Raw genomic sequence first — 19,069 nt, 5'->3', positions numbered from 1 at the left:
TGCAACAGAACTGAAAACAAGAGATGTAAGCTGCAACCACTGAAACTTAGTCATGTGGTTGTTCAGATGACAGGCGGGGTGGAGTGAGGACTGAGGTTGGAGGGAATATGGGAACATGGGTGGAGGGAAGCTGACACTGGCGCAGGGATTGGTGCTGAATTATTGTATGCGTAGGGCTGGAGCGATAGCACAGCGGGTAGGGCGTTCGCCTTACACGCGGCCAACATGGCCAACCCGAGTTCGATTCCTCCGCCCCCCTCGGAGAGCCCAGCAAGCTACCGAGAGTATTCGATATGCCAAACACAGTAACAACAAAGTCTCCAATGGAGACGTTACTGGGCCCGCTCGAGCAAATCGACGATCAACGGGAGGGCCTTTACCTTTACCTTTACCTATTGTATGCATAAGTACAACTATCAATACTTTTGAAAATTCTGGCACTTTAATGAAAACTTAAAAAAAGAATAAAATGAAATAAATTTCCAGATTTCAGCCCCCACTGAGTTTAAAGACCCTCTAGTCCCAGTATTAGGCTCTGATATTTTTCCTATGGTGCTGAGACCATAGATATGGTTGTGGGAATGGAGTCAGACCCTACCTTTCAAGTCACATGCTTGGTCCACTGAGCACTCCAATAGCATAATATTTAGTTTCAACAAGAGAATCTTACAGCACACTTGTATGCAATACCCCTGTTCCCAAATGAAATTGCTGTAATTCCACATCCTGAACTGTAGGATAACACTGTTCTGTCCTTCTTGCATAACCTTAGGAATAGTTGATAGTTTATTGGACTGAGGAAACGAGAAAAACACCTTAAGAAGTATCTTGCCCTTGAGCAGTCAGGAAGGGCTTTCTTATGTTGATTTGGCTACCTGACTGGGTGGAGTGTCAGCCCAGACTAGAGGGGAGCTGGAGAAGGAGAGAGCAGGGCTGAAAGATGGACTACCAAGAGACTAGCAAGGAGAACTTGTGCTTGAGAGAATCTAGGCCCTCCATAACATAAATTTATTCTATGGGATAAACTTCCTTGTAATAAACTGCTACAAAGATCAACCAGTCTGGCCCTCATCTCTTCCTTCATCTGCCCTTGGCTAACAGCCGTCCCAATGCAGGCCACACACAGCGGCTCTAGGGCACCGAACATGGGCGGTGATATAGAGCCGTTCAGGGAGCCCACGAACACACAACCTTCAGCATGCGTAGTTTTTTACAGCGAACCTGTGATTTGAGTTCTGAAATCAAACAAAATGCACAATGAGGATTAGTCCAACATTGAATGGAATGCAACTGAATGGCTAAACAGGTGGAGGACATGGTTCTCACAGTCCAAACAAGCCGACAAAAAGAGAAAATCTACGGGAAGTGTTGCTGCAGGAGCAAGGCAATTCCAGAACAAGCCTTTTGGGTTTTATTTTTGATCAGACCCAGTGATGCTCGAGATACCATAGGGGAAGCTGGACATCAAAGGTAGGCAGCGTCTGTTGGCGAGCACCCTCAGTGATGCACTGCTGTTCTGGTCCTAATAAGCTTCACTATGGGCTCACAGCCACAATTTAACATACACACAATAAAATATTTTGTGGTGCGTATAAGAGTACAGCAGGTAGGCATTTGCCTTGCATGAGGCTGACAGGGGTTGATCCTTGAGCATTGCCAACAGCAACTTATGAGAAACACCAGGAATAACTGTTGGTCATCCCCAGTCCCAAAAACAAAAGAAAATTCAATTTCTTCCTATATTCAAAAAAACATGGCAATGATTCAAAGGCAAAGATAAGCAGATAAGCATGGTGTCATATTGACAGAGAGGGGTCCAGAAAGGGTACCCGGCCCTGTAGGTGTACAGTGAGGCTGGTTTTTCAGCTGGGGGGGGGACAAGGGTCTTGAAACTCATGACTATTCGGCATACCTGACAGACGAGGAAGAATGACAACAAAGTCAAGAAAGCAAAGGACAGGATCTCTCCGTAACGAACAGCTCCGGGGAATGAAGGGCAGCGTGAGTGCAGTACAGACGCCTGATCCAGTGGCCCGAGGACACAGTAGCATGTTTCACACACTCAGGGCACGCACACACTGCCCAGGGACCCAGCCAGGAAGGGTCCTCAGACACTCACCTGTACACACCTCACCTCCCCGGCTTTAGGGCTCCTCTTCCAGCCTAGAGATTAACGCAGGCTTCACCCCAGAAGGCCCTGCTCCACAGAGACAGAGGACTGGATTAGTCACAAGGAAGGAAAAGGCGACAAGTAAACCTCGTGTGTCCCTGGTCTAACTGGTCACACTATTGAAAAGGCATGATCATAACGTCCACTTTCAATATGCCAACGATTGGTGGGGAGTGAGGAATAAGACAAGGTTTAAACTTAAGAGTAAAATAAGGGAGTACCAGATAATATCACTAAGCTACCAGCACTGTATGCAGTTTTGTTTTGGGTTACAGTTGGCGATGCTAAGGGTTAATTCTGTATCCGTGCTCAGGAATCATCTCTGGTAGTATTGGCTCCATGGAAGGTCAGTGATTGAACCTGATTTGCTTTACGTAAGGAAGCGCCCTCCCCACAGTGCTTTTGGAACATCTGTAATTACCTGAATTTCTCTTTTACCTTTACTTTGAGCTTACAATTCCCCAAGTGAGGTTTGATGACTTAGGTGAATCTGAACTTTGTATTTGAAGTGAATACTTCCTATTCTATATTCCCATTAGCCCTTTTATACTCTACTATAGAGCAATGTTCTTTGCTTAACCACAGATAGACTATTAATGATAGGCTCCTAATATTTGGCCCATATCCTGAAATACATCTACTCCTGGCACCTGTCATATTTACTTGATTCAAGCTTCAGTTGCCATACTTCCTAACACTCCAAAAAGGAAGGCCCCCATAGGGCTGAGATGGATCTGGGGAAAATAGCAAAACTACCCCGGAATCGAAATGGAATAGTCTAGAAAGCATGAAAGAACAGTCCTGATATTAGCTGTTATGACTTAAGAGACAGGACCTCATGAAGGACAAGCTGTACCGGCCTGAAGACCTAGTATGGGATTTATGGTAGAAGCCCAGCAACCTTGCCCTCAGAGTCCAGAGAACTAAATTTTGGAATCTATATTTCTTACTATTTTTATCCACATATCTGCAATTATTAATAAGAAGTAAATTTAATTGTTTAATATTTTCTAGTAGATGAAGAGGAAAGCAATATAATGCTGTTGACCCTGGGAGAATCTCTCTGTATAGCCACTGGGAGACAGTGTATCCTTGAATTCTCCAGAATTGTCTCCATCAAAACCCTTTACCTCTGTAGGGGCTGGAGCCATAGCACAGCAGGAAGGGCATTTGCCTTGCACGCAGATGATGAGGGTTCTTTTCCCAGCATCCCATATGGTCCCTCGATCACATCCAGGAGTAAATTCCTTAGTGCAGAGCAAGGAGTTACCCCTGTTAATGGCCAGGCGTGACCCAAAAAGCAAAAACAAACAAAAATGCTTTACCTCTGTAAACGATCAGTCACCCCTATGTGTAGTCCTATAGCTCAACAACCTTTAATGCTCTGTATTATGCTAAAAGCTTCACATTAAACAAGCCATTCTGACCATCAGTCAGTGGTTCTCCATATCTTTGTTCCTCTTCTGACTCCAGCATAATGTCCCTTTAGAGATTCCTCTGAGAGGCAATCAGGTATGTTCATCCTTCTGGGGTGAAACTCACTGCCATGTTGACAGAGGTAACCACATTTCGAACCAGCACACACTAGGATAGGAGGAGGCTATCCCAATCCACACAATGGGCCTGAGGATGAAACACTGCAGCACCCTAGGGGTTCTCAGGGATCTCCCTTCTCCCCACTCCAGAAGGGAGGAACCAGCCTCCACCAACACTTTAGGGTGACGGGCCCCAGTAGTCACTGGATGGAATCCTGATATACCACAATGGAACTATATTAGAAGCTGATGGACTTGCACGCAGTCATCCCAGAGACAAACCCAATGAACAATGCTCCTGTGAGTAACACCTAAGCACTGACCCAGCAGGACCAAAAGAAAGCAACACTGGGTTGGACCAAAACTCTAGACACTCCTCCCCCATGCCATATCGTCACATCAACTGTTCTAGGGGTGAGAAGGGGACACTCAATGTCCAGTGAGGAACTCAAAGGTGTTGTGGACTGGAGGACTCCTGGGTTGGCCACATGCAAGCAAGTACCCTACTTGCTGTACTATTGCTCTGGCCATTTCTAAATAAATTTTTTTCCCAGCACACCAGCAGTGACCCCTGAGCAAAACTCCCCTTCCCCATACTGAAATATCTCCCTTTCAGGAAAAGATAAAACAACAAGTATACTGATGTAGCCACCCACAAGAGCCAGTTTTCCTGATGTTCTGGTCAGGGAGAGATGAAGAGAAAGGGATTGTTTGCAATTGGACATGTGGAAGTAGAAAAAATTACTTGCAGTATTGTTGTTTATTCGGCTATTGATTAGGCTGACTGAAATGGGCATCAACTCCACCGTACTTTCCCCCTTTTTTGTGATAATTTTATTTTTTGAATCGCCCTGAGTGAAGTTACAAAGCTTTTGGGTTTAAGTCTCATTCATACAATGAAGCACCAGTCCCTTTACTGTGCCAATTTTCCGCCACCAAAACCCCAAGTATACCCCCATTCTACACCCTCCCCCTAACTGTTGGGGCAGATGATTTCTACATTTCTCTCTACTTTGATTACATTCAATATTTTGACACCAGACCCACCATTATTATATTTGGGATTTAACCCCAGCACTCAGATAGTTCAAAAAGGCAATTTGTTTTCTACTGCTGGTTATAACAACATGATTTTGTAATTTTGAAATTTTAATAATATGGAGGGATTTCTCCCAATACCTGCTGAGTTCCAGATTTTCTCCTGACTCTCTGGGATCATGGCCATTAAGCAGCTTTATCAGGAGCCAGAGACGCGGTTCGTGGGCATGATCTAAGCTATTGTTGGGTCGTGGAGGAAAGGGCCACCTCTACCCCCATCCCCCCATCCTGTGAAGCTCCACATATCTCATCACTGCGGGCCCAAATGTGACTTTCCAATGGCCTCTGGAGGATGGTGGCCAGCGAGCCGCCAAGGGGGAGCAGGTGGAGGGACAGCACCACTTCCCTCTGGGGTGGCCCGGGGTTAGTAACCTACTGCAGGGTCCAGACTCATTTCTGCCAAGAGCCGCTGGGTTTTGAGATTTGTCTCTGAATCTTTGGGATCATAGCCATTAAGCAGCAGTGATATCAGAGCAGGTAGGATGTTTGCCTTGCACGCGAAAAACCTGGGTTCGAATTCTGACAACAATATGTTCGCCTGAGCACTGCCAGGAGTAATTCCTGAGTGCATAAGTCAGGAGTAACCCCATGTGCATCGCTGGTTGTAACTCAAAAAGCAGAAAACAAAATAAATAAATCATACAAACAGTAAATTTTCAGAGGCAAAACCCTCTCACTTGTGCAGACACACCCCAAAATCCCAACCCCAGCACAGGAGCCAATAAAAATGACCACAACAGTGTCCCTTTCCTTTCGGGGCTTCCCGTGAACATATCTGGAGGTTTGATAAGTGTTATCTCCAGTCCAAAGGCTCCAAAAAGGGCCCTGCGCAGTCCCGAGTAGGGAGGTATGAGATGGCCAAGACCACCACTCTCTGCAGGTCCCTCACACCAAGGCCCAAAGTTCATGTGCCATCTTCGACCTGGATGTGATCTTGGCTGCAGGGACCCTCAGTATAACGCACCCTCACCCATGACACCTCTGCCACAGAACAGCCCCCAATGCAACCCTCAGAAGCTCCACATTCCCTAATACCTAGATATGCAGAAAAAGTTTTGAAAAAAACAAGCACAAAAACGCCCTACAAGCTGGCATGTCCTGCCGCTCAAGTTCCCAAACTAGGAGCTGCAGGGTGCTCAAGCAGTGTTTCTCCAGCGTGAATGCGCCTATGTTCAATAAGCCTGAGGCTCCAGCAAAGGCCTTTCCACATTCCTTACATATATATGGTTTCTATCCAATGTAAATTCTACTATATACATTAATTATTGAGGTCACAGCAAAGGCCTTCCCACATTCCTTATATATAAAGTTTCTCTCCAGTGTGAATTCTCCAATGTACAGTCAATTGCGAGGATGTAGTAAAGGTGTTTCCACACTCCACACATATATAAGGCTTCTCTCAAGTATGAATTCTCATGTGTATAGTAAGGGAAGAGGACAACGTGAATGCCATTCCACATATCTGACACTGATGAGATTTCTCTCCACTGTGAATTCTGCTATGATTCCGAAGGTACTGAGATTGACCGAAGGGCTTCCCACATTCTTTGCAGATATAGGGTTTCTCTCCAGTGTGAATTCTCCTATGTTCACTAAGTCTTGAGGCTTTAGCAAAGGCCTTCCCACATTCCTTACATATATACGGTTTCTCTCCAGTGTGAATTCTCCTATGTACAGTAAGTCTTGAGGCTTTAGCAAAGGCCTTCCCACATTCCTTACATATATACGGTTTCTCTCCAGTGTGAATTCTCCTATGTACAGTAAGTCTTGAGGCTGCAGCAAAGGCCTTTCCACATTCCTTACATATATATGGTTTCTCTCCAGTGTGAATTTTCCTATGTACAGTAAGTTCTGAGGATGTAGCAAAGGCCTTCCCACATTCCTTACATATATACGGTTTCTCTCCAGTGTGAATTCTCCTATGTACAGTAAGTCTTGAGGCTTTAGCAAAGGCCTTCCCACATTCCTTACATATATACGGTTTCTCTCCAGTGTGAATTCTCCTATGTACAGTAAGTCTTGAGGCTGCAGCAAAGGCCTTTCCACATTCCTTACATATATAGGGTTTCTCTCCAGTGTGAATTCTCCTATGTTCACTAAGTCTTGAGGCTATAGCAAAGGCCTTCCCACATTCCTTACATATATACGGTTTCTCTCCAGTGTGAATTCTCCTATGTACACGAAGGCTTGAGGCTGCAGCAAAGGCCTTTCCACATTCCTTACATATATATGGTTTCTCTCCAGTGTGAATTTTTCTATGTACAGTAAGTTCTGAGGATGTAGCAAAGGCCTTCCCACATTCCTTACATATATACGGTTTCTCTCCAGTGTGAATTCTCATATGTACAGTAAGTCTTGAGGCTGCAGCAAAGGCCTTCCCACATTCCTTACATATATACGGTTTCTCTCCAGTGTGAATTCTCCTATGTACAGTAAGTTCTGAGGATGTAGTAAAGGCCTTCCCACATTCCTTACATATATACGGTTTCTCTCCAGTGTGAATTCTCCTATGTACAGTAAGTCTTGAGGCTGCAGGAAAGGCCTTTCCACATTCCTTACATATATAGGGTTTCTCTCCAGTGTGAATTCTCCTATGTTCACTAAGTCTTGAGGCTGTAGGAAAGGCCTTTCCACACTCCTGACATATATAAGTCTTCTTTCCACTATGAGTATTCTTATGTCTATAAAGAGACGAGGTGTGAATAAAGGCCTTCCCACAGGTCTGACATTTATGAGGTTTCTCTCCACTATGAATATTCATATGTCTATTAAGATCTGAGGGCCGATTAAAGGCCTTCCCACATGTCTGACATATATAAGGCTTCTCTCCACTATGCGTTTTCATATGTCTATTAAGATCTGAGGGCTGAATAAAGGCCTTCCCACATGTCTGACATTTATGAGATTTCTCTCCTGTATGAATTATCCTATGTCTAAAAAGATGTGATGATTTATTGAAGGTCTTCCCACATGCTTCACACGCATAAGGTTTCACTCCTGAATTTATATTCATATGGTCATGATGGAGTAACCCTTGACTCACGCTTTGTTCTCGGTGCTCACTTTTCCGGGGATGCTGTCCACTGTAGTTTTCTAAGGGAATACCACAGTGCTGAGAACATGGGGAGGCTCCGCCACATTCCTTACACTTAGATGGGTTCTGTTCACAGTGACTGTGATTGAGAGTTTGTCGCTGTGAGGGACTCACTATAAACAGTGCTTCTTTCCCTAGTGGCATCCAGACTAGGGGATTTTGTGACTTTGAACTGAGAACACCACACTCCAAGGAACTTTTTCCAAGGGAGGGCTTCTTCAGAGTGAGGTAGCTCTCGCCATTCTGATCACCCTCAGAAGACATCCCACACGTCTTGGCATCCTCATGGGGTTGAATGCAGGATTGCTCACTAGAGATATTGTCATAGAGTGCAGAATCAGAGATATCCCACTTGGGTTGGTTGCTTCCCTGTAGGAAGAGCAGAGAAGGATTCCAATTATTAACTTATTCACCGAGTCTTCCTGTCAAAAAACTGAGCCTTCAGATGTGGTTTCTTTTTTGGGGGGGTCACACCTGGTGATGCACAGGGGTTACTCCTGGCTCTGCACTAAGGAGTTACTCCTGGCAGTGCTCAGGGGACCATATGGGATGCAGGAAATCAAACCCGGGTTGGCCGCGTGCAAGGCAAATGCCCTGCCCGCTGTGCTATTGCTCCAGCCCCAGGTGAGGTTTCTAACATATGCACCACACAAATGTAATTACCTACGTAAGGATTGTCTTATTATAGAATAACTTCGTGTAAATGTAAGTTCGACGCACAAAATTGATGGAAGCAGATTCATAAAATTCTGTGACTTCTCCCCACCTTTAACTTAATGAAGGAATATAACTGGAAATAATTCCTTCTATAGAAAACTGATGCATCCATTTCAAGAGAAAATGAAATACAACCACAGTGGGTTTGATTAAAGCTCAGAGTGGAACCTGTGATGAAAGGGTGAAGATAACGCTGCATCCTCACACAGCTGAGACAGACCACGTGGCTATTGCAAAGCTCTCACTACAAGTGATTGCTTTCAGGATCAACAAAGTTTTTTGTTCTTAATGTTTTGTAGTTTCTATTTATTGGGGGTTGGGTGGGCAGAGGGGCACACCATGCAGTATCTAGGATCAGTTCTGTGTGTCTACGGTGTCTATAAGGAGTGCTGGGTAAGGATCATCCATCCCTGTGCAAAGCAAGTATACTTCTCACTGCATTATCTCCAGGGCCCACAAATTAGTTTTTTAAATGACTATAACTGTCAAGCAAATGAAAACTCACAGCATTTTTATACATGGTTGATTTCAGCACCTAGTAAAGCTAAGGGTCCTCTACCCCAAGCATCAGGCTTTGGAATTCCTCCCTGCCATTCACAGCCCTCCACCCTAACAATCACATATTTGGTCCACTCCCCCTGGCATAATAATTTATTCCGAATTAAAAATCTTACCAACTCACTCGTACTTGCAGACCCCATTCCCAAATCAAAGTGCTGTAATGCCAAATCTTGAATCTGTGGTTTCAGCTCTGAAACTGAACACAACATGCAGTTAAAGCAATTGTCAAAAATGTAACAAAATGATGCCATGTAGTTGGAGTACATCTCTGTGGTATTCAAAGTCCATAAAATCCTACACTAAAGAAAAGATTAGGTTAGTGGAAAACGGTAAGGATCTTTGCAATTCAACACTAGGTTTTGTTTTAGTTTTTGAGCAGACCTGGTGATGTTCGGGGAACCAGGTTATTGAACAGTTCACTTTCAGGCACTGCAAGGCACTCCCTGCTGTACTATCGTTCAGATCCAAACTAGCTCTGTTATGGTCTTACTTATTCGAAAGCCATGGAAGCAACTTACAGAGTCATTCTGGACAGACATACGATGGGAATGAAGAGGAGTGTGAGTGTGGCACAGACCCATGGATCCAGGAGCCCAAGGCCCCAGCCTCAGCAGCGTGTTTCATACATGCTCAGGGCACCCATACACTGCACAGGGCCTGAGCCAGGAAGGGTCCTCAGACACTCACCTAAACACAAGTCTCTCCTCCCTGACCTCAGGGCTCCTCTTTCCAGCCAGGAGATCACCGCAGGCTTCATCCCAGTGTGCCCTGCCACAACAGAGACAGAGGCATGGATAAGTGACAAGGAAAAGGTGACAGGTAAATCCCCGTGTTTCCTGATATAAAGGCATGAACACAATGTCCATTTCCAAATTGCCACATATTTCTAGTTATTCGAGAGGTAAGACCCAAGAAAATACCACAAATACAATAGACCAGGCCTTGTGTATGGCCGACAGGGTGTTGATCAGCACAGTATGTTGTTGGTTTTTGTCTTGTTTGGGGTCTAACCTGGCAATGCTCAAGGACGACTCCTGACTCTGTATTCTGAAATCAGCACTGCTGGTGCTTGGGGATGACATGGGATGCCGGGGATTTAACCCAGGTGCATTGCTTGCAAGAAAATCACTTGACTAACCATACTGTCTGTCTAGGCCTAACACCACATGGAGTTTCCTGAGCCCCTCATGAACTCATCAAGAATTTCAGTAAAACTAAGTGCTTAATAAATCTGGAAATGGCCAAAGGTGGCAAGAGACCCTTATTTTGTTAATCTAAAAATGTATCCAGAAAGAGAGCACAGCAGGAGTTTCTCACAGCCAATCCAGTTGCAATACCCGACATCCCCTAGGGTCCGTCACGCCAGCCAGGAGTGATCCCTGAGTTCAGAGACCAGGAGAAAAGCCTGAGTCCTGCTGAAGTCTCACAAGAACCATTAGAAGTATCTCCAAGCACTGAAATACGGCAGTGTCAGATGAGTTGAGAGAAGATATATCAAAGCCCCAGCGGTGGGAGAGATAGTACAGCACATAGGACAGAAGTGCTGCACACACATGTGGGTTTGATCACAGGCAGCCCATAAGGTCTTGGAGCAAGGTCAGGTGTGGATCCTGAATACACAGGCAGGAATAATCCCTAATCACAATCACAACCATCCTGTTATTCGTCGATTGTCTCAAGCAGGCCCCAGTAACGTCTCCTTCGTCCTAGCCCTCAGATTTAAAAAACAAGTCCCATATTCAAGGCTCTTTCAGAATTAGGAGAATGAGACCCTTCATTATTATTAGTATTTGGCATATTGGGTACTCCACGGGGAGTTTGCCAGACTCTGCCATGTGGGCAGGTTACATTCGGTAGCCTGCCAGTTTGTCCAAAGTAGGAATGAGAAGATAAGATGTCGTAAAGGGTGTGATAATCTCTGGATCCTGGCCGTTACGTTATTATTATTATTACATAATAATTATTATTATTACTATTATTATAATTACTATAATAATTACTATAATAATTATTATTATTACTATTATGTGAATGTAATAATGAAAAGAATCAGGCCGTAATCCTGATTCTTTTTTCCTAATACCTAAGGAAAAAAGAGAAAGTAAATTCCGTCTGATTTGAGTGCCTGGTGCAAAAATATTGGGAGTCATGCACCAATGTTTTAAATTGCCAAGAGGTTTCAGTCCATGGTATCCCGGTTTCTGTGCACTCTTAGGAGTCATCGTTTAGCACAGAGCCAGGAGAACTGTGGACTGTGCTCCCTAAACAAAGGCAACAGAAAAGCCAATTAAACACACGGAAGTTTGTGTAGTACACAAAGCCAATTGATTCACCAATGGATGAAACTATTTAAAGGGACCTGAGTGATAACTGGGCAGATAGGGATCTTCCCACGGACACAGTCGAAACGGGTTGATCTGAATCACCCCACAGGGTCCTGCTACTCCACAAGACTGATTCCTAAGGACAGAGCTGAGAGTAAGCCCTGAGTATCCACAGGTGAACCCTAAAAAAAGCCAGGGAGGGAACAAACACCTCATGGCTGTTCAACATACCAGCCCGTCAGTCACAGCTACTGTTGGACACACAGCTGCGGCCCAAACCCAGGGAGCCCAAGCAGGTCTGTCCAGACAGGGTTGGCTCCACACTGCTCTCACCTACAGCCTGCAGATGCTGGTAGGTTTCCAGCATCACGTCCCTGTAGAGCTTCTGCTGAGAGGCCGCCAGGCATGACCATTCCTCCGGGGTGAAGTTCACAGCCACGTCGTGGAAGGTCACTGCGTCCTGAGTCAGCACACAGGGAGGGTGGCAGTTAGAGTCTACCTTAGTCTCATTCCCACTACTGTGAGGCCAGGACCCAGAGTCCTATATTGTCGCTAGTCCTCTCCCCTTCGAATGAACCAGCCTCCATGCAGACGCATGGCTGACGGGCCCCAGAAATCACATAAGGCAGGTGGATCTGTGAAAGTGGGAGGATGTTATACAGAAAGTTCTCGGATATATCTGCCTTTCCTGGTAACCCAAGGTCCAATTCGAGCACCACTGGTCCAGTGAGCACTGTAGAGAGGATCACCTGACCGCAGACTTGTACGATCCAAAAAACCATCCCTGGGTGCAGTAAAAACGACTGCACGCTCACCGCTGCACCCCCACAGCACATGACTACTAGGACTAAGAACTACAGTCCATATAGACAACTACTCAGAGTGGTGCATGGCATGTGTGCCTGTAAGAACACACTGCTCAAGACCGCCCCAAATCCCTCGCAAAGAAGGAGAAGTTTCTTCACCCCAACATCTCTACTGGCCTCAGAGATCCTTGGCTCTTTCTCCTTGCGATCAGCGCATGCCCAGAAATCCACACATAACTTTATGTGAATATAAGACTGTATGGCTGAGAAGGCAAGGCTCTCCAGAGCAGGAAGGACAAAACAGGGGAAAAATAAGTCCTGGGGTCCACGTTACTGTAGTTGACAGTACGCAAATGTGGGCAGCACACACCAGGGCATTCTGATGCCCATCAGTTGTGAATCCAGAGAACAGAGTAAAGAGGATGGCTGAGTACAAAAACAATGCAAAAGAAAATGAAGCAGCAGGTTGGCGTAACAGGACAGCTGCTCCGGGAACAGCGTGTAGGACTGGCGATCCCCACCATCCCATATGGTCCCACAAGCACTGCCAGGGGCAATGCCAGAGTGCAGCACAAGGATTTCTTGTGAGAATCCTTTGCAATGTACCCCAAATTGTTGATCATCGATTTGCTCGAGCGGGCCCAGTAACGTCTCCATTGGAGACTGCTGTTACTGTGTTTGGCATATTGAATACGTCACAGGGAGCTTACCAGGCTCTGCCGTGCGGGCGAGATACTCTCGGTAGCTTGCCGAGCTCTCCGAGAGGGGCAGGGGCGGAGGAATCGAACTCAGGTCGGCCATGTTGACTGCGTGCAAGGCAAACACCCTACCGCTGTGCTATCACTCCCAAATAAAACAGAAAATTCAAGACAAAATCTTTGGACCTCCAGCATCCCATTGGTTGCCTAGACATGTCAGGAGTGATCATTGAGCACTGAGCTTTGAGTATTCCTCATGGACCGCTGGGTCGGTCCCACAGCCAAATATGGCGCGGTCTGATCGGAAGTCTCATCTTGGAATCCATCCAAAAGAAACTCAAAACAGATCGCCCAGGAAACCCGGGCACTCCTGGCACTACCTCATGCCATTCTGTCCCTCTACTCCTACCTTTGGACGGTTTATCAGAAGCCGCATCACCACCTTCTCCCGCCACTGTTGTGCTGAGAATTAGCAGGAGGCTCTGTGCAAAGACCTGAAGAAGTCAGAACAGTGAGCACCAGAGAGCAGCACCTCCTCCCACCCCTGATCTCAGACCAACCACACCCGCATAATCCCACCTCAGGGAGACAATGGCAGAAGCTCCTGTCTCCACTGGGGATGCAAATTTTGTTGGCATCTGTGCTGCACTTCAGGATAGGAGCCTGGGCCCAGGCAATAGGAGAGGAAACGACAGCCCTCTCTGGTCCCCGAATTCCTCCCTGAATTGCACAGGAAAATCCCTACAGGCCCAGCCTCGGTCTGACTCTGAGTCCCGGTGCTCCCAAGTACTGGCGCCCCTGCAGCTGGCAGCAGTGCTGGCCCCTGGGAACTATAGCCTGGATGTGGCTCTGCCATGGGGAAAGTCACAGGGACATAGAGTGGACAAAGCTTCAGCCACTCTCCTGCAGCAGGGACAAGAACATGCGCCTGGGCACTCTGTCCTGGGGACCAAGATCACTTCTGGGTACAGTTGGGTCAGAGGCACAGCCCTGCTCTCTCGCGCTGGACCTGAGACCTTATGGGTCCTAATTTACTCTATCCCTGAAACGGAACATCTGCGTGAGCCTCAGCTAACACTTGCTCCTGCCGTCCAAGAATATATTAGAAAACTGCGCAAACGGTTGAATAGAAAAATAATTCAAATAACCAGGGCATTTACTAGGGTCCATAATATGAACTGTCAGGAGTTAAGACATGAGCACTGTAGATTATGACCAAAAATACTGCAACAAAAAGGCAAATTCGAAGCACAAGAAACCAACAGAATTCATGTGCAAAATAAGAGGGAAGAACATTTAAATAGACAAATAGCAGGTCCTTAAAACTTTGATTGTCTGGTATGGTTTTCCATGAATTATTATTCTCTTTTTCTACGATCACACGTTTTCTGTGTGCATGTGTATGTGTCCGTGCGGGTGCGTGTGCATGATTTTCTTCTTTGAGTCAGAACCAGCATTGCTCAGGGAGTATGCCTAGCTCTGCACTCAGGTTTCACTCCCAGCAGGTGTGGGGACCAGTGGGATTCAAGACACAGAACGTGGGTTGGCTGTGTGTAAGGCAATCACCCTACTTGCTGTACTTTTGCTCCGCCCCTTCCTATATAAATTTCTTCCAAAAATACTAGGAGTGAGTCATGAACACAGCTCTTCCCCCTCCCCGCACACACAAAAATATTCTTTAAAAAATAAACATTAAAAAGCCCTTTGGAGCTGGAGTGATAGCACAGCGGGTAGGGTGTTTGCCTTGCATGAAGCTGACCCAGGTTCGACTCCTAGCATCCCATATGGTCCCCTGAGCACCGCCAGGAGTAATTCCTGAGTACGAAACCAGGAGTAACCCCTGTGCATCGCCAGGTATAACGCAAAAAGCAAAAAAAAAAAAAAAAAAAAAAAAACCTTTACCCTCAGTATTTACCCGGATTCCAGTGGTTGTCTGCTCAAGGAAAGATGAAGAGTCAGGTCTGCCTTACAGCTTGATGTGAAGGACCTGAAATTCATGATCCGGAAAAAGATACACCAGTATTGTTGGACAGGCAGTAATGTGACCTGGGCGTTGGACCACATGAACCGATCAATCCTCTGCATCCCATATGGCCCCCAGCAGTGCCAGGGATAATTCCTTAGCTTAGAGGCTAGAGTAAGTCAGAAGCATCTCCGGGTGTGTTCCCACTCCCCCCAAAAATAAAAAGAATCAAAAATAGCCCCCCAAATACGTTTTCATTGGCAAACCTCAGGCACCTGCAGGTCCCCTTCCCCCCCCCCAAATACCCCACATAACCCTGGCTAAAACAGCAGACAATGAAGATGACCAGCAAAATATCTCCTGCCATGAAGTGGAGGGGCTGAAGCTCTGCCCCTCAAATCTGGAGATTCTAAAGAAGCTAGGTTAGGGCCGATGGTTCAAACATGGGACTGCTGGGAGGGTTGGTACGGCCAAGACCCGGCTGATTCTCACATTCACCCACTATTGCCCCATCCTGGAGCTGGAGATGATCGTGGCCAAAGAGGCCCCCCGGGATCACACACTCACAGCTGCCACCCCTGAACCCTGAGACAGCCTCCACTGCACCCCCAAAGCTCCGTATCCCCCTAAAGCCTCCACCACACCTCAGAATACACCTGGATTTCAGAGAACAAGTGAAAAACTAGGGCAAAAGTGCCCCCCAAGCTGGCTCGGCCCCTCAGCTCAGAGTGTGGAAATGGGAAGGCGCGGGGTGCTCACAGGAGGCTGCTCGAATCCTGACACTAAACCCGCCTTCAGAATCCCTCTTTAAGGATAGAGCGCAAATTTACTTGTCCTTTGGCAAGTATACAACAGCCCCAGTGTCAGTGTCAGGGATGGAAAATGAACTATGACATCACTTATGACATCACTTTTATTTCCATAAGGTGCCTTAAAGAGCCAGAGTCTAGGCACTGAGAACCATTTTGCCTCCTAGGTGAATCAGTACTGCAAGGGGTATGGACTCAAAAAAAGGCATGGAGAGGCAAATGCTGGAGTGGTCGGTCACACACTATGGGGCCCGGGGGTAAGGAGAAGTCCCCTGATTCTGCAGTTGTCACCAAACATTGAACCAAAGATATCTAGACACACAATGTTACCCTGACTCTTGCAAATGATCCCTGAGCTCAGACACAAGAGTAAACACTGAGTACTGTATGCTATGGCAAAAAATATAAGAACAAAAAAAGGCAAATTCTACCGAAGGGGGGGAAATAATGTGCAATGACAAATTCTAGAGTGAAACATTTAAAGAGTCAAATTTCTGGTCCTTAAAAATTCCCTATTCTTGATCTTTCCCTGCTACCGAAACTCTATTGTTCTTTCTCCATTTTGCATCTTTCTTAATTGTATGTGCATATATGTGTGTATATACATGGACACAGTATGTGCATATATGTGTCTTTTTGTGATTTTTGTTTGGGGGCCACAAATGGCATATTCAGTGCTTACTCTTAGCTTTACACTCAGGAATCACTCTGGTATAGAATATATGGATGCAGGGGTGGAACCTGGGTCGACTGCTTGGATGGTTAAATCCTTACTCACTGTACTATGTCTCTGGCCCTAACTAAATGTGCTCCTAGCACAGCCAAGGTGAACCCTGAGCAAATGTCCTTACTCCTGAAAAACCAAAACTAAGGCAGCAAGATGTTTAAAAAACAAAACCCTTTACCTTTGTTGGATTAGAGTTCTAAACAATTTAGGTTTATCATTGGTCCATCATTTCTCTTCTGCTACAAGGAGTTTAGGCTTACTGAGTAACACCCATACCAATGCTCCCGAATCACTCCCATTTCCTTAGTATTCATCTTTAACTTCCAGGTGCTCTGCTTCTCCTATGCATTAATCACCCATTTCCCCTAACCAGAAACTGTGAATTGTAAAGTCAAATTCTTCAGAGATCTCTGGATTTTGTATTTGTGAGTAAAATTTTGACTTTCTATTTCCTTAATGTCCTCTGCAGTTTACTTTAGACAAATATCCTTTTTGCTCCTGGACAAGGACCAGTGCAGTCCCAGTTGGGAAGATTGTGCTGGCAGGATCGGGATGGCCATGCCCCCAGCCCTCAGCTTTGTAGAGACAAAGGAAGACAATGTTATGCTTTTGTAACTTCAGAGTTTTTTGACTCCAGATATTATACACTCCTGGGCATTGTCATATTTATGAGACTTAAGCCTCAGCTACTCTTCGTTCTTAGCACCCAAAAAGCAAGAGACTGGATGGACCCAGGATAGTTGTGCGCTACCTTGGCATTAAAAAGGGACAGGTAAGCACCATAAACATTTTTGTCGTGACCCAAACATAAGTAACTGGGTAAGGATCCTGCTGGGGTTAGGAAGGACTATCCTATCCTGGGGAGTGTAGTCTGGGAGCTATAGGAAATATTCCCAATAGAGACACCCTATAAGCTTAATAGATCTTCTACTGTGTCCATTCAAATTAAACAGAAAGATTAAGTGTCAATTTAAGATGATTGTTTCAATGAATATGAACTAAGCAAAGAAAAAATATGTCCTTAGAGAAAATTCTGCCCTTGAGCTGATCTCTCCTTCTGAGTCAAAGTTTTGTCCTAAATATTTCTCTTCAGGGAAGGGCTTTACATCCTTTGATTGTACAACCACATCTCTGTCTATTTACTACCCCTAACTCTGTGGGATGGGGAATAAAGCCTGTGGGAGATGGGTGAAGAGAGGGATAAAGAGCAGTGGGAGACTGGTATAGGTGCACAGGAGAATGGAATAAGGAGCAAGTTGATCACTGTGAGTCCACAAAGTAAAATGTGCGGGTACAGTGAGTCCACAAACTAAAATGGGGATCCCTTCCCAACAGAGACAGAGAGACAGGGAGACAGAAAACCACACCCTAAGTGAAAAATGGCCCATTTAATGCAGAACAGCTACCATACTTATAGAACATCTGAGGGGTCGTGAGATAAGGACATGGGAGTGACTGATCATTTTATAAACATTTGTCAGAGGAACTTCTCATTGGGAGATTCACCCAAGGAGACACTCTGTCTCCCAGGGACATCTACATTGCTTCTATCTTTTCATCTAGTTATATAAGTTATCAATACTTGCAGTTGTTTGGATAAACACAGTAAGAAACAAAGTTCCCAACACTTAGTTCTCTGGGCTTTGAGAGCAAATAAGGATTTTAACACTTAATTCTCTGGGCTGTGAGAGCAAGCAAGGTTTTACTGTAAATTCCAGACTAAGACCTCAGGCCAGTTCGGCTTGTCCTTCCCCATGGGGCTCCTGTCTCTTAAGCTGTAACTGTTTGAATCAAGACCATGCACTTCTGCTTTCTACAATATGCCATATGGAAGCCAGGGTAGTTTTGCCACTTGCTCCAGGTCCATCCAAGTCCCACGGCAGAACCTCCCTTTTGGGGTGTTACGAACTACAGCAACCGAAGCATGAGTGAAGTAATGATGACCAAGCAACTATGCCCAGGAGTAGGTAACTTCAGAGTCAATCAACTCCCAAATATTAGGAGCACAGCATTGATGTCTTTCTGGATTAACCATAGACACTGTTGTGTAGTAAAAACATAAAAAGCTATAGGAGAAACAGAAAAGTGGGTACAAATACACAGCACTTCAACTACAAAGCAGTACAAATATGAAGCTGAGAATTAAGAGAAAGTTATGGCTCATAAGTAATCAAGACTGACTTGGGGAACTGAGACAATGAGAGGTAAAATACAATGAAATGGTTAAAGATAAACTTTAACTAAATTTGGGATGTGAGCAAGGACATGATAAGCTTCTCTGGGTGGAGCAAAAGTGGAAATTCACAGATGAAGCCTAAAATATTGTTAAGTTAATTAATATCCAGCAGATCACCAACAGCCTGGCCCCTGTTTTCTTCTTCGATCCTCTCTCACCCTTTACCAGGCAGGGTGGGGAGACCAATCATTGCCACCAAATGCACACAGCTCATGCCCATACATTATTTGAACACAACTCTCAGTACTCAGTGTAACAGCCGCACTTTGCCCTAATCAGGGAGAGATGAAGAGTCGGGGTGCAATTTTCAACTTGATTTTAGGGTACAGAA

At 45.5% G+C, this 19,069-nt stretch overlaps 1 protein-coding gene across 1 annotated transcript; it reads right to left on the bottom strand.

Annotated features, from left to right (window-relative positions):
• Window positions 1–6,302: 6,302 nt before the first annotated feature.
• LOC130022030 (zinc finger protein 345-like) lies at window positions 6,303–7,549 on the bottom strand (the record flags this gene model as incomplete). The annotated part of the gene is given in 3 exon segments (XM_056112748.1): window positions 6,303–6,386; window positions 6,389–7,403; window positions 7,497–7,549. Coding segments are annotated over 3 exon segments (1,152 nt in total), but the record flags the coding sequence as incomplete, so codon positions are not given.
• Between the last annotated feature and the right edge of the window lie 11,520 nt (window positions 7,550–19,069).

Source organism: Sorex fumeus, unplaced genomic scaffold (genome assembly GCF_029834395.1).
Source record: "Sorex fumeus unplaced genomic scaffold, SorFum_2.1 ptg000019l, whole genome shotgun sequence".
Classification (NCBI taxonomy): Eukaryota; Metazoa; Chordata; class Mammalia; order Eulipotyphla; family Soricidae; genus Sorex; species Sorex fumeus.
Note: the sequence above shows the minus strand (reverse complement) of the source record. Positions and strands in the feature narration are given on the sequence as shown.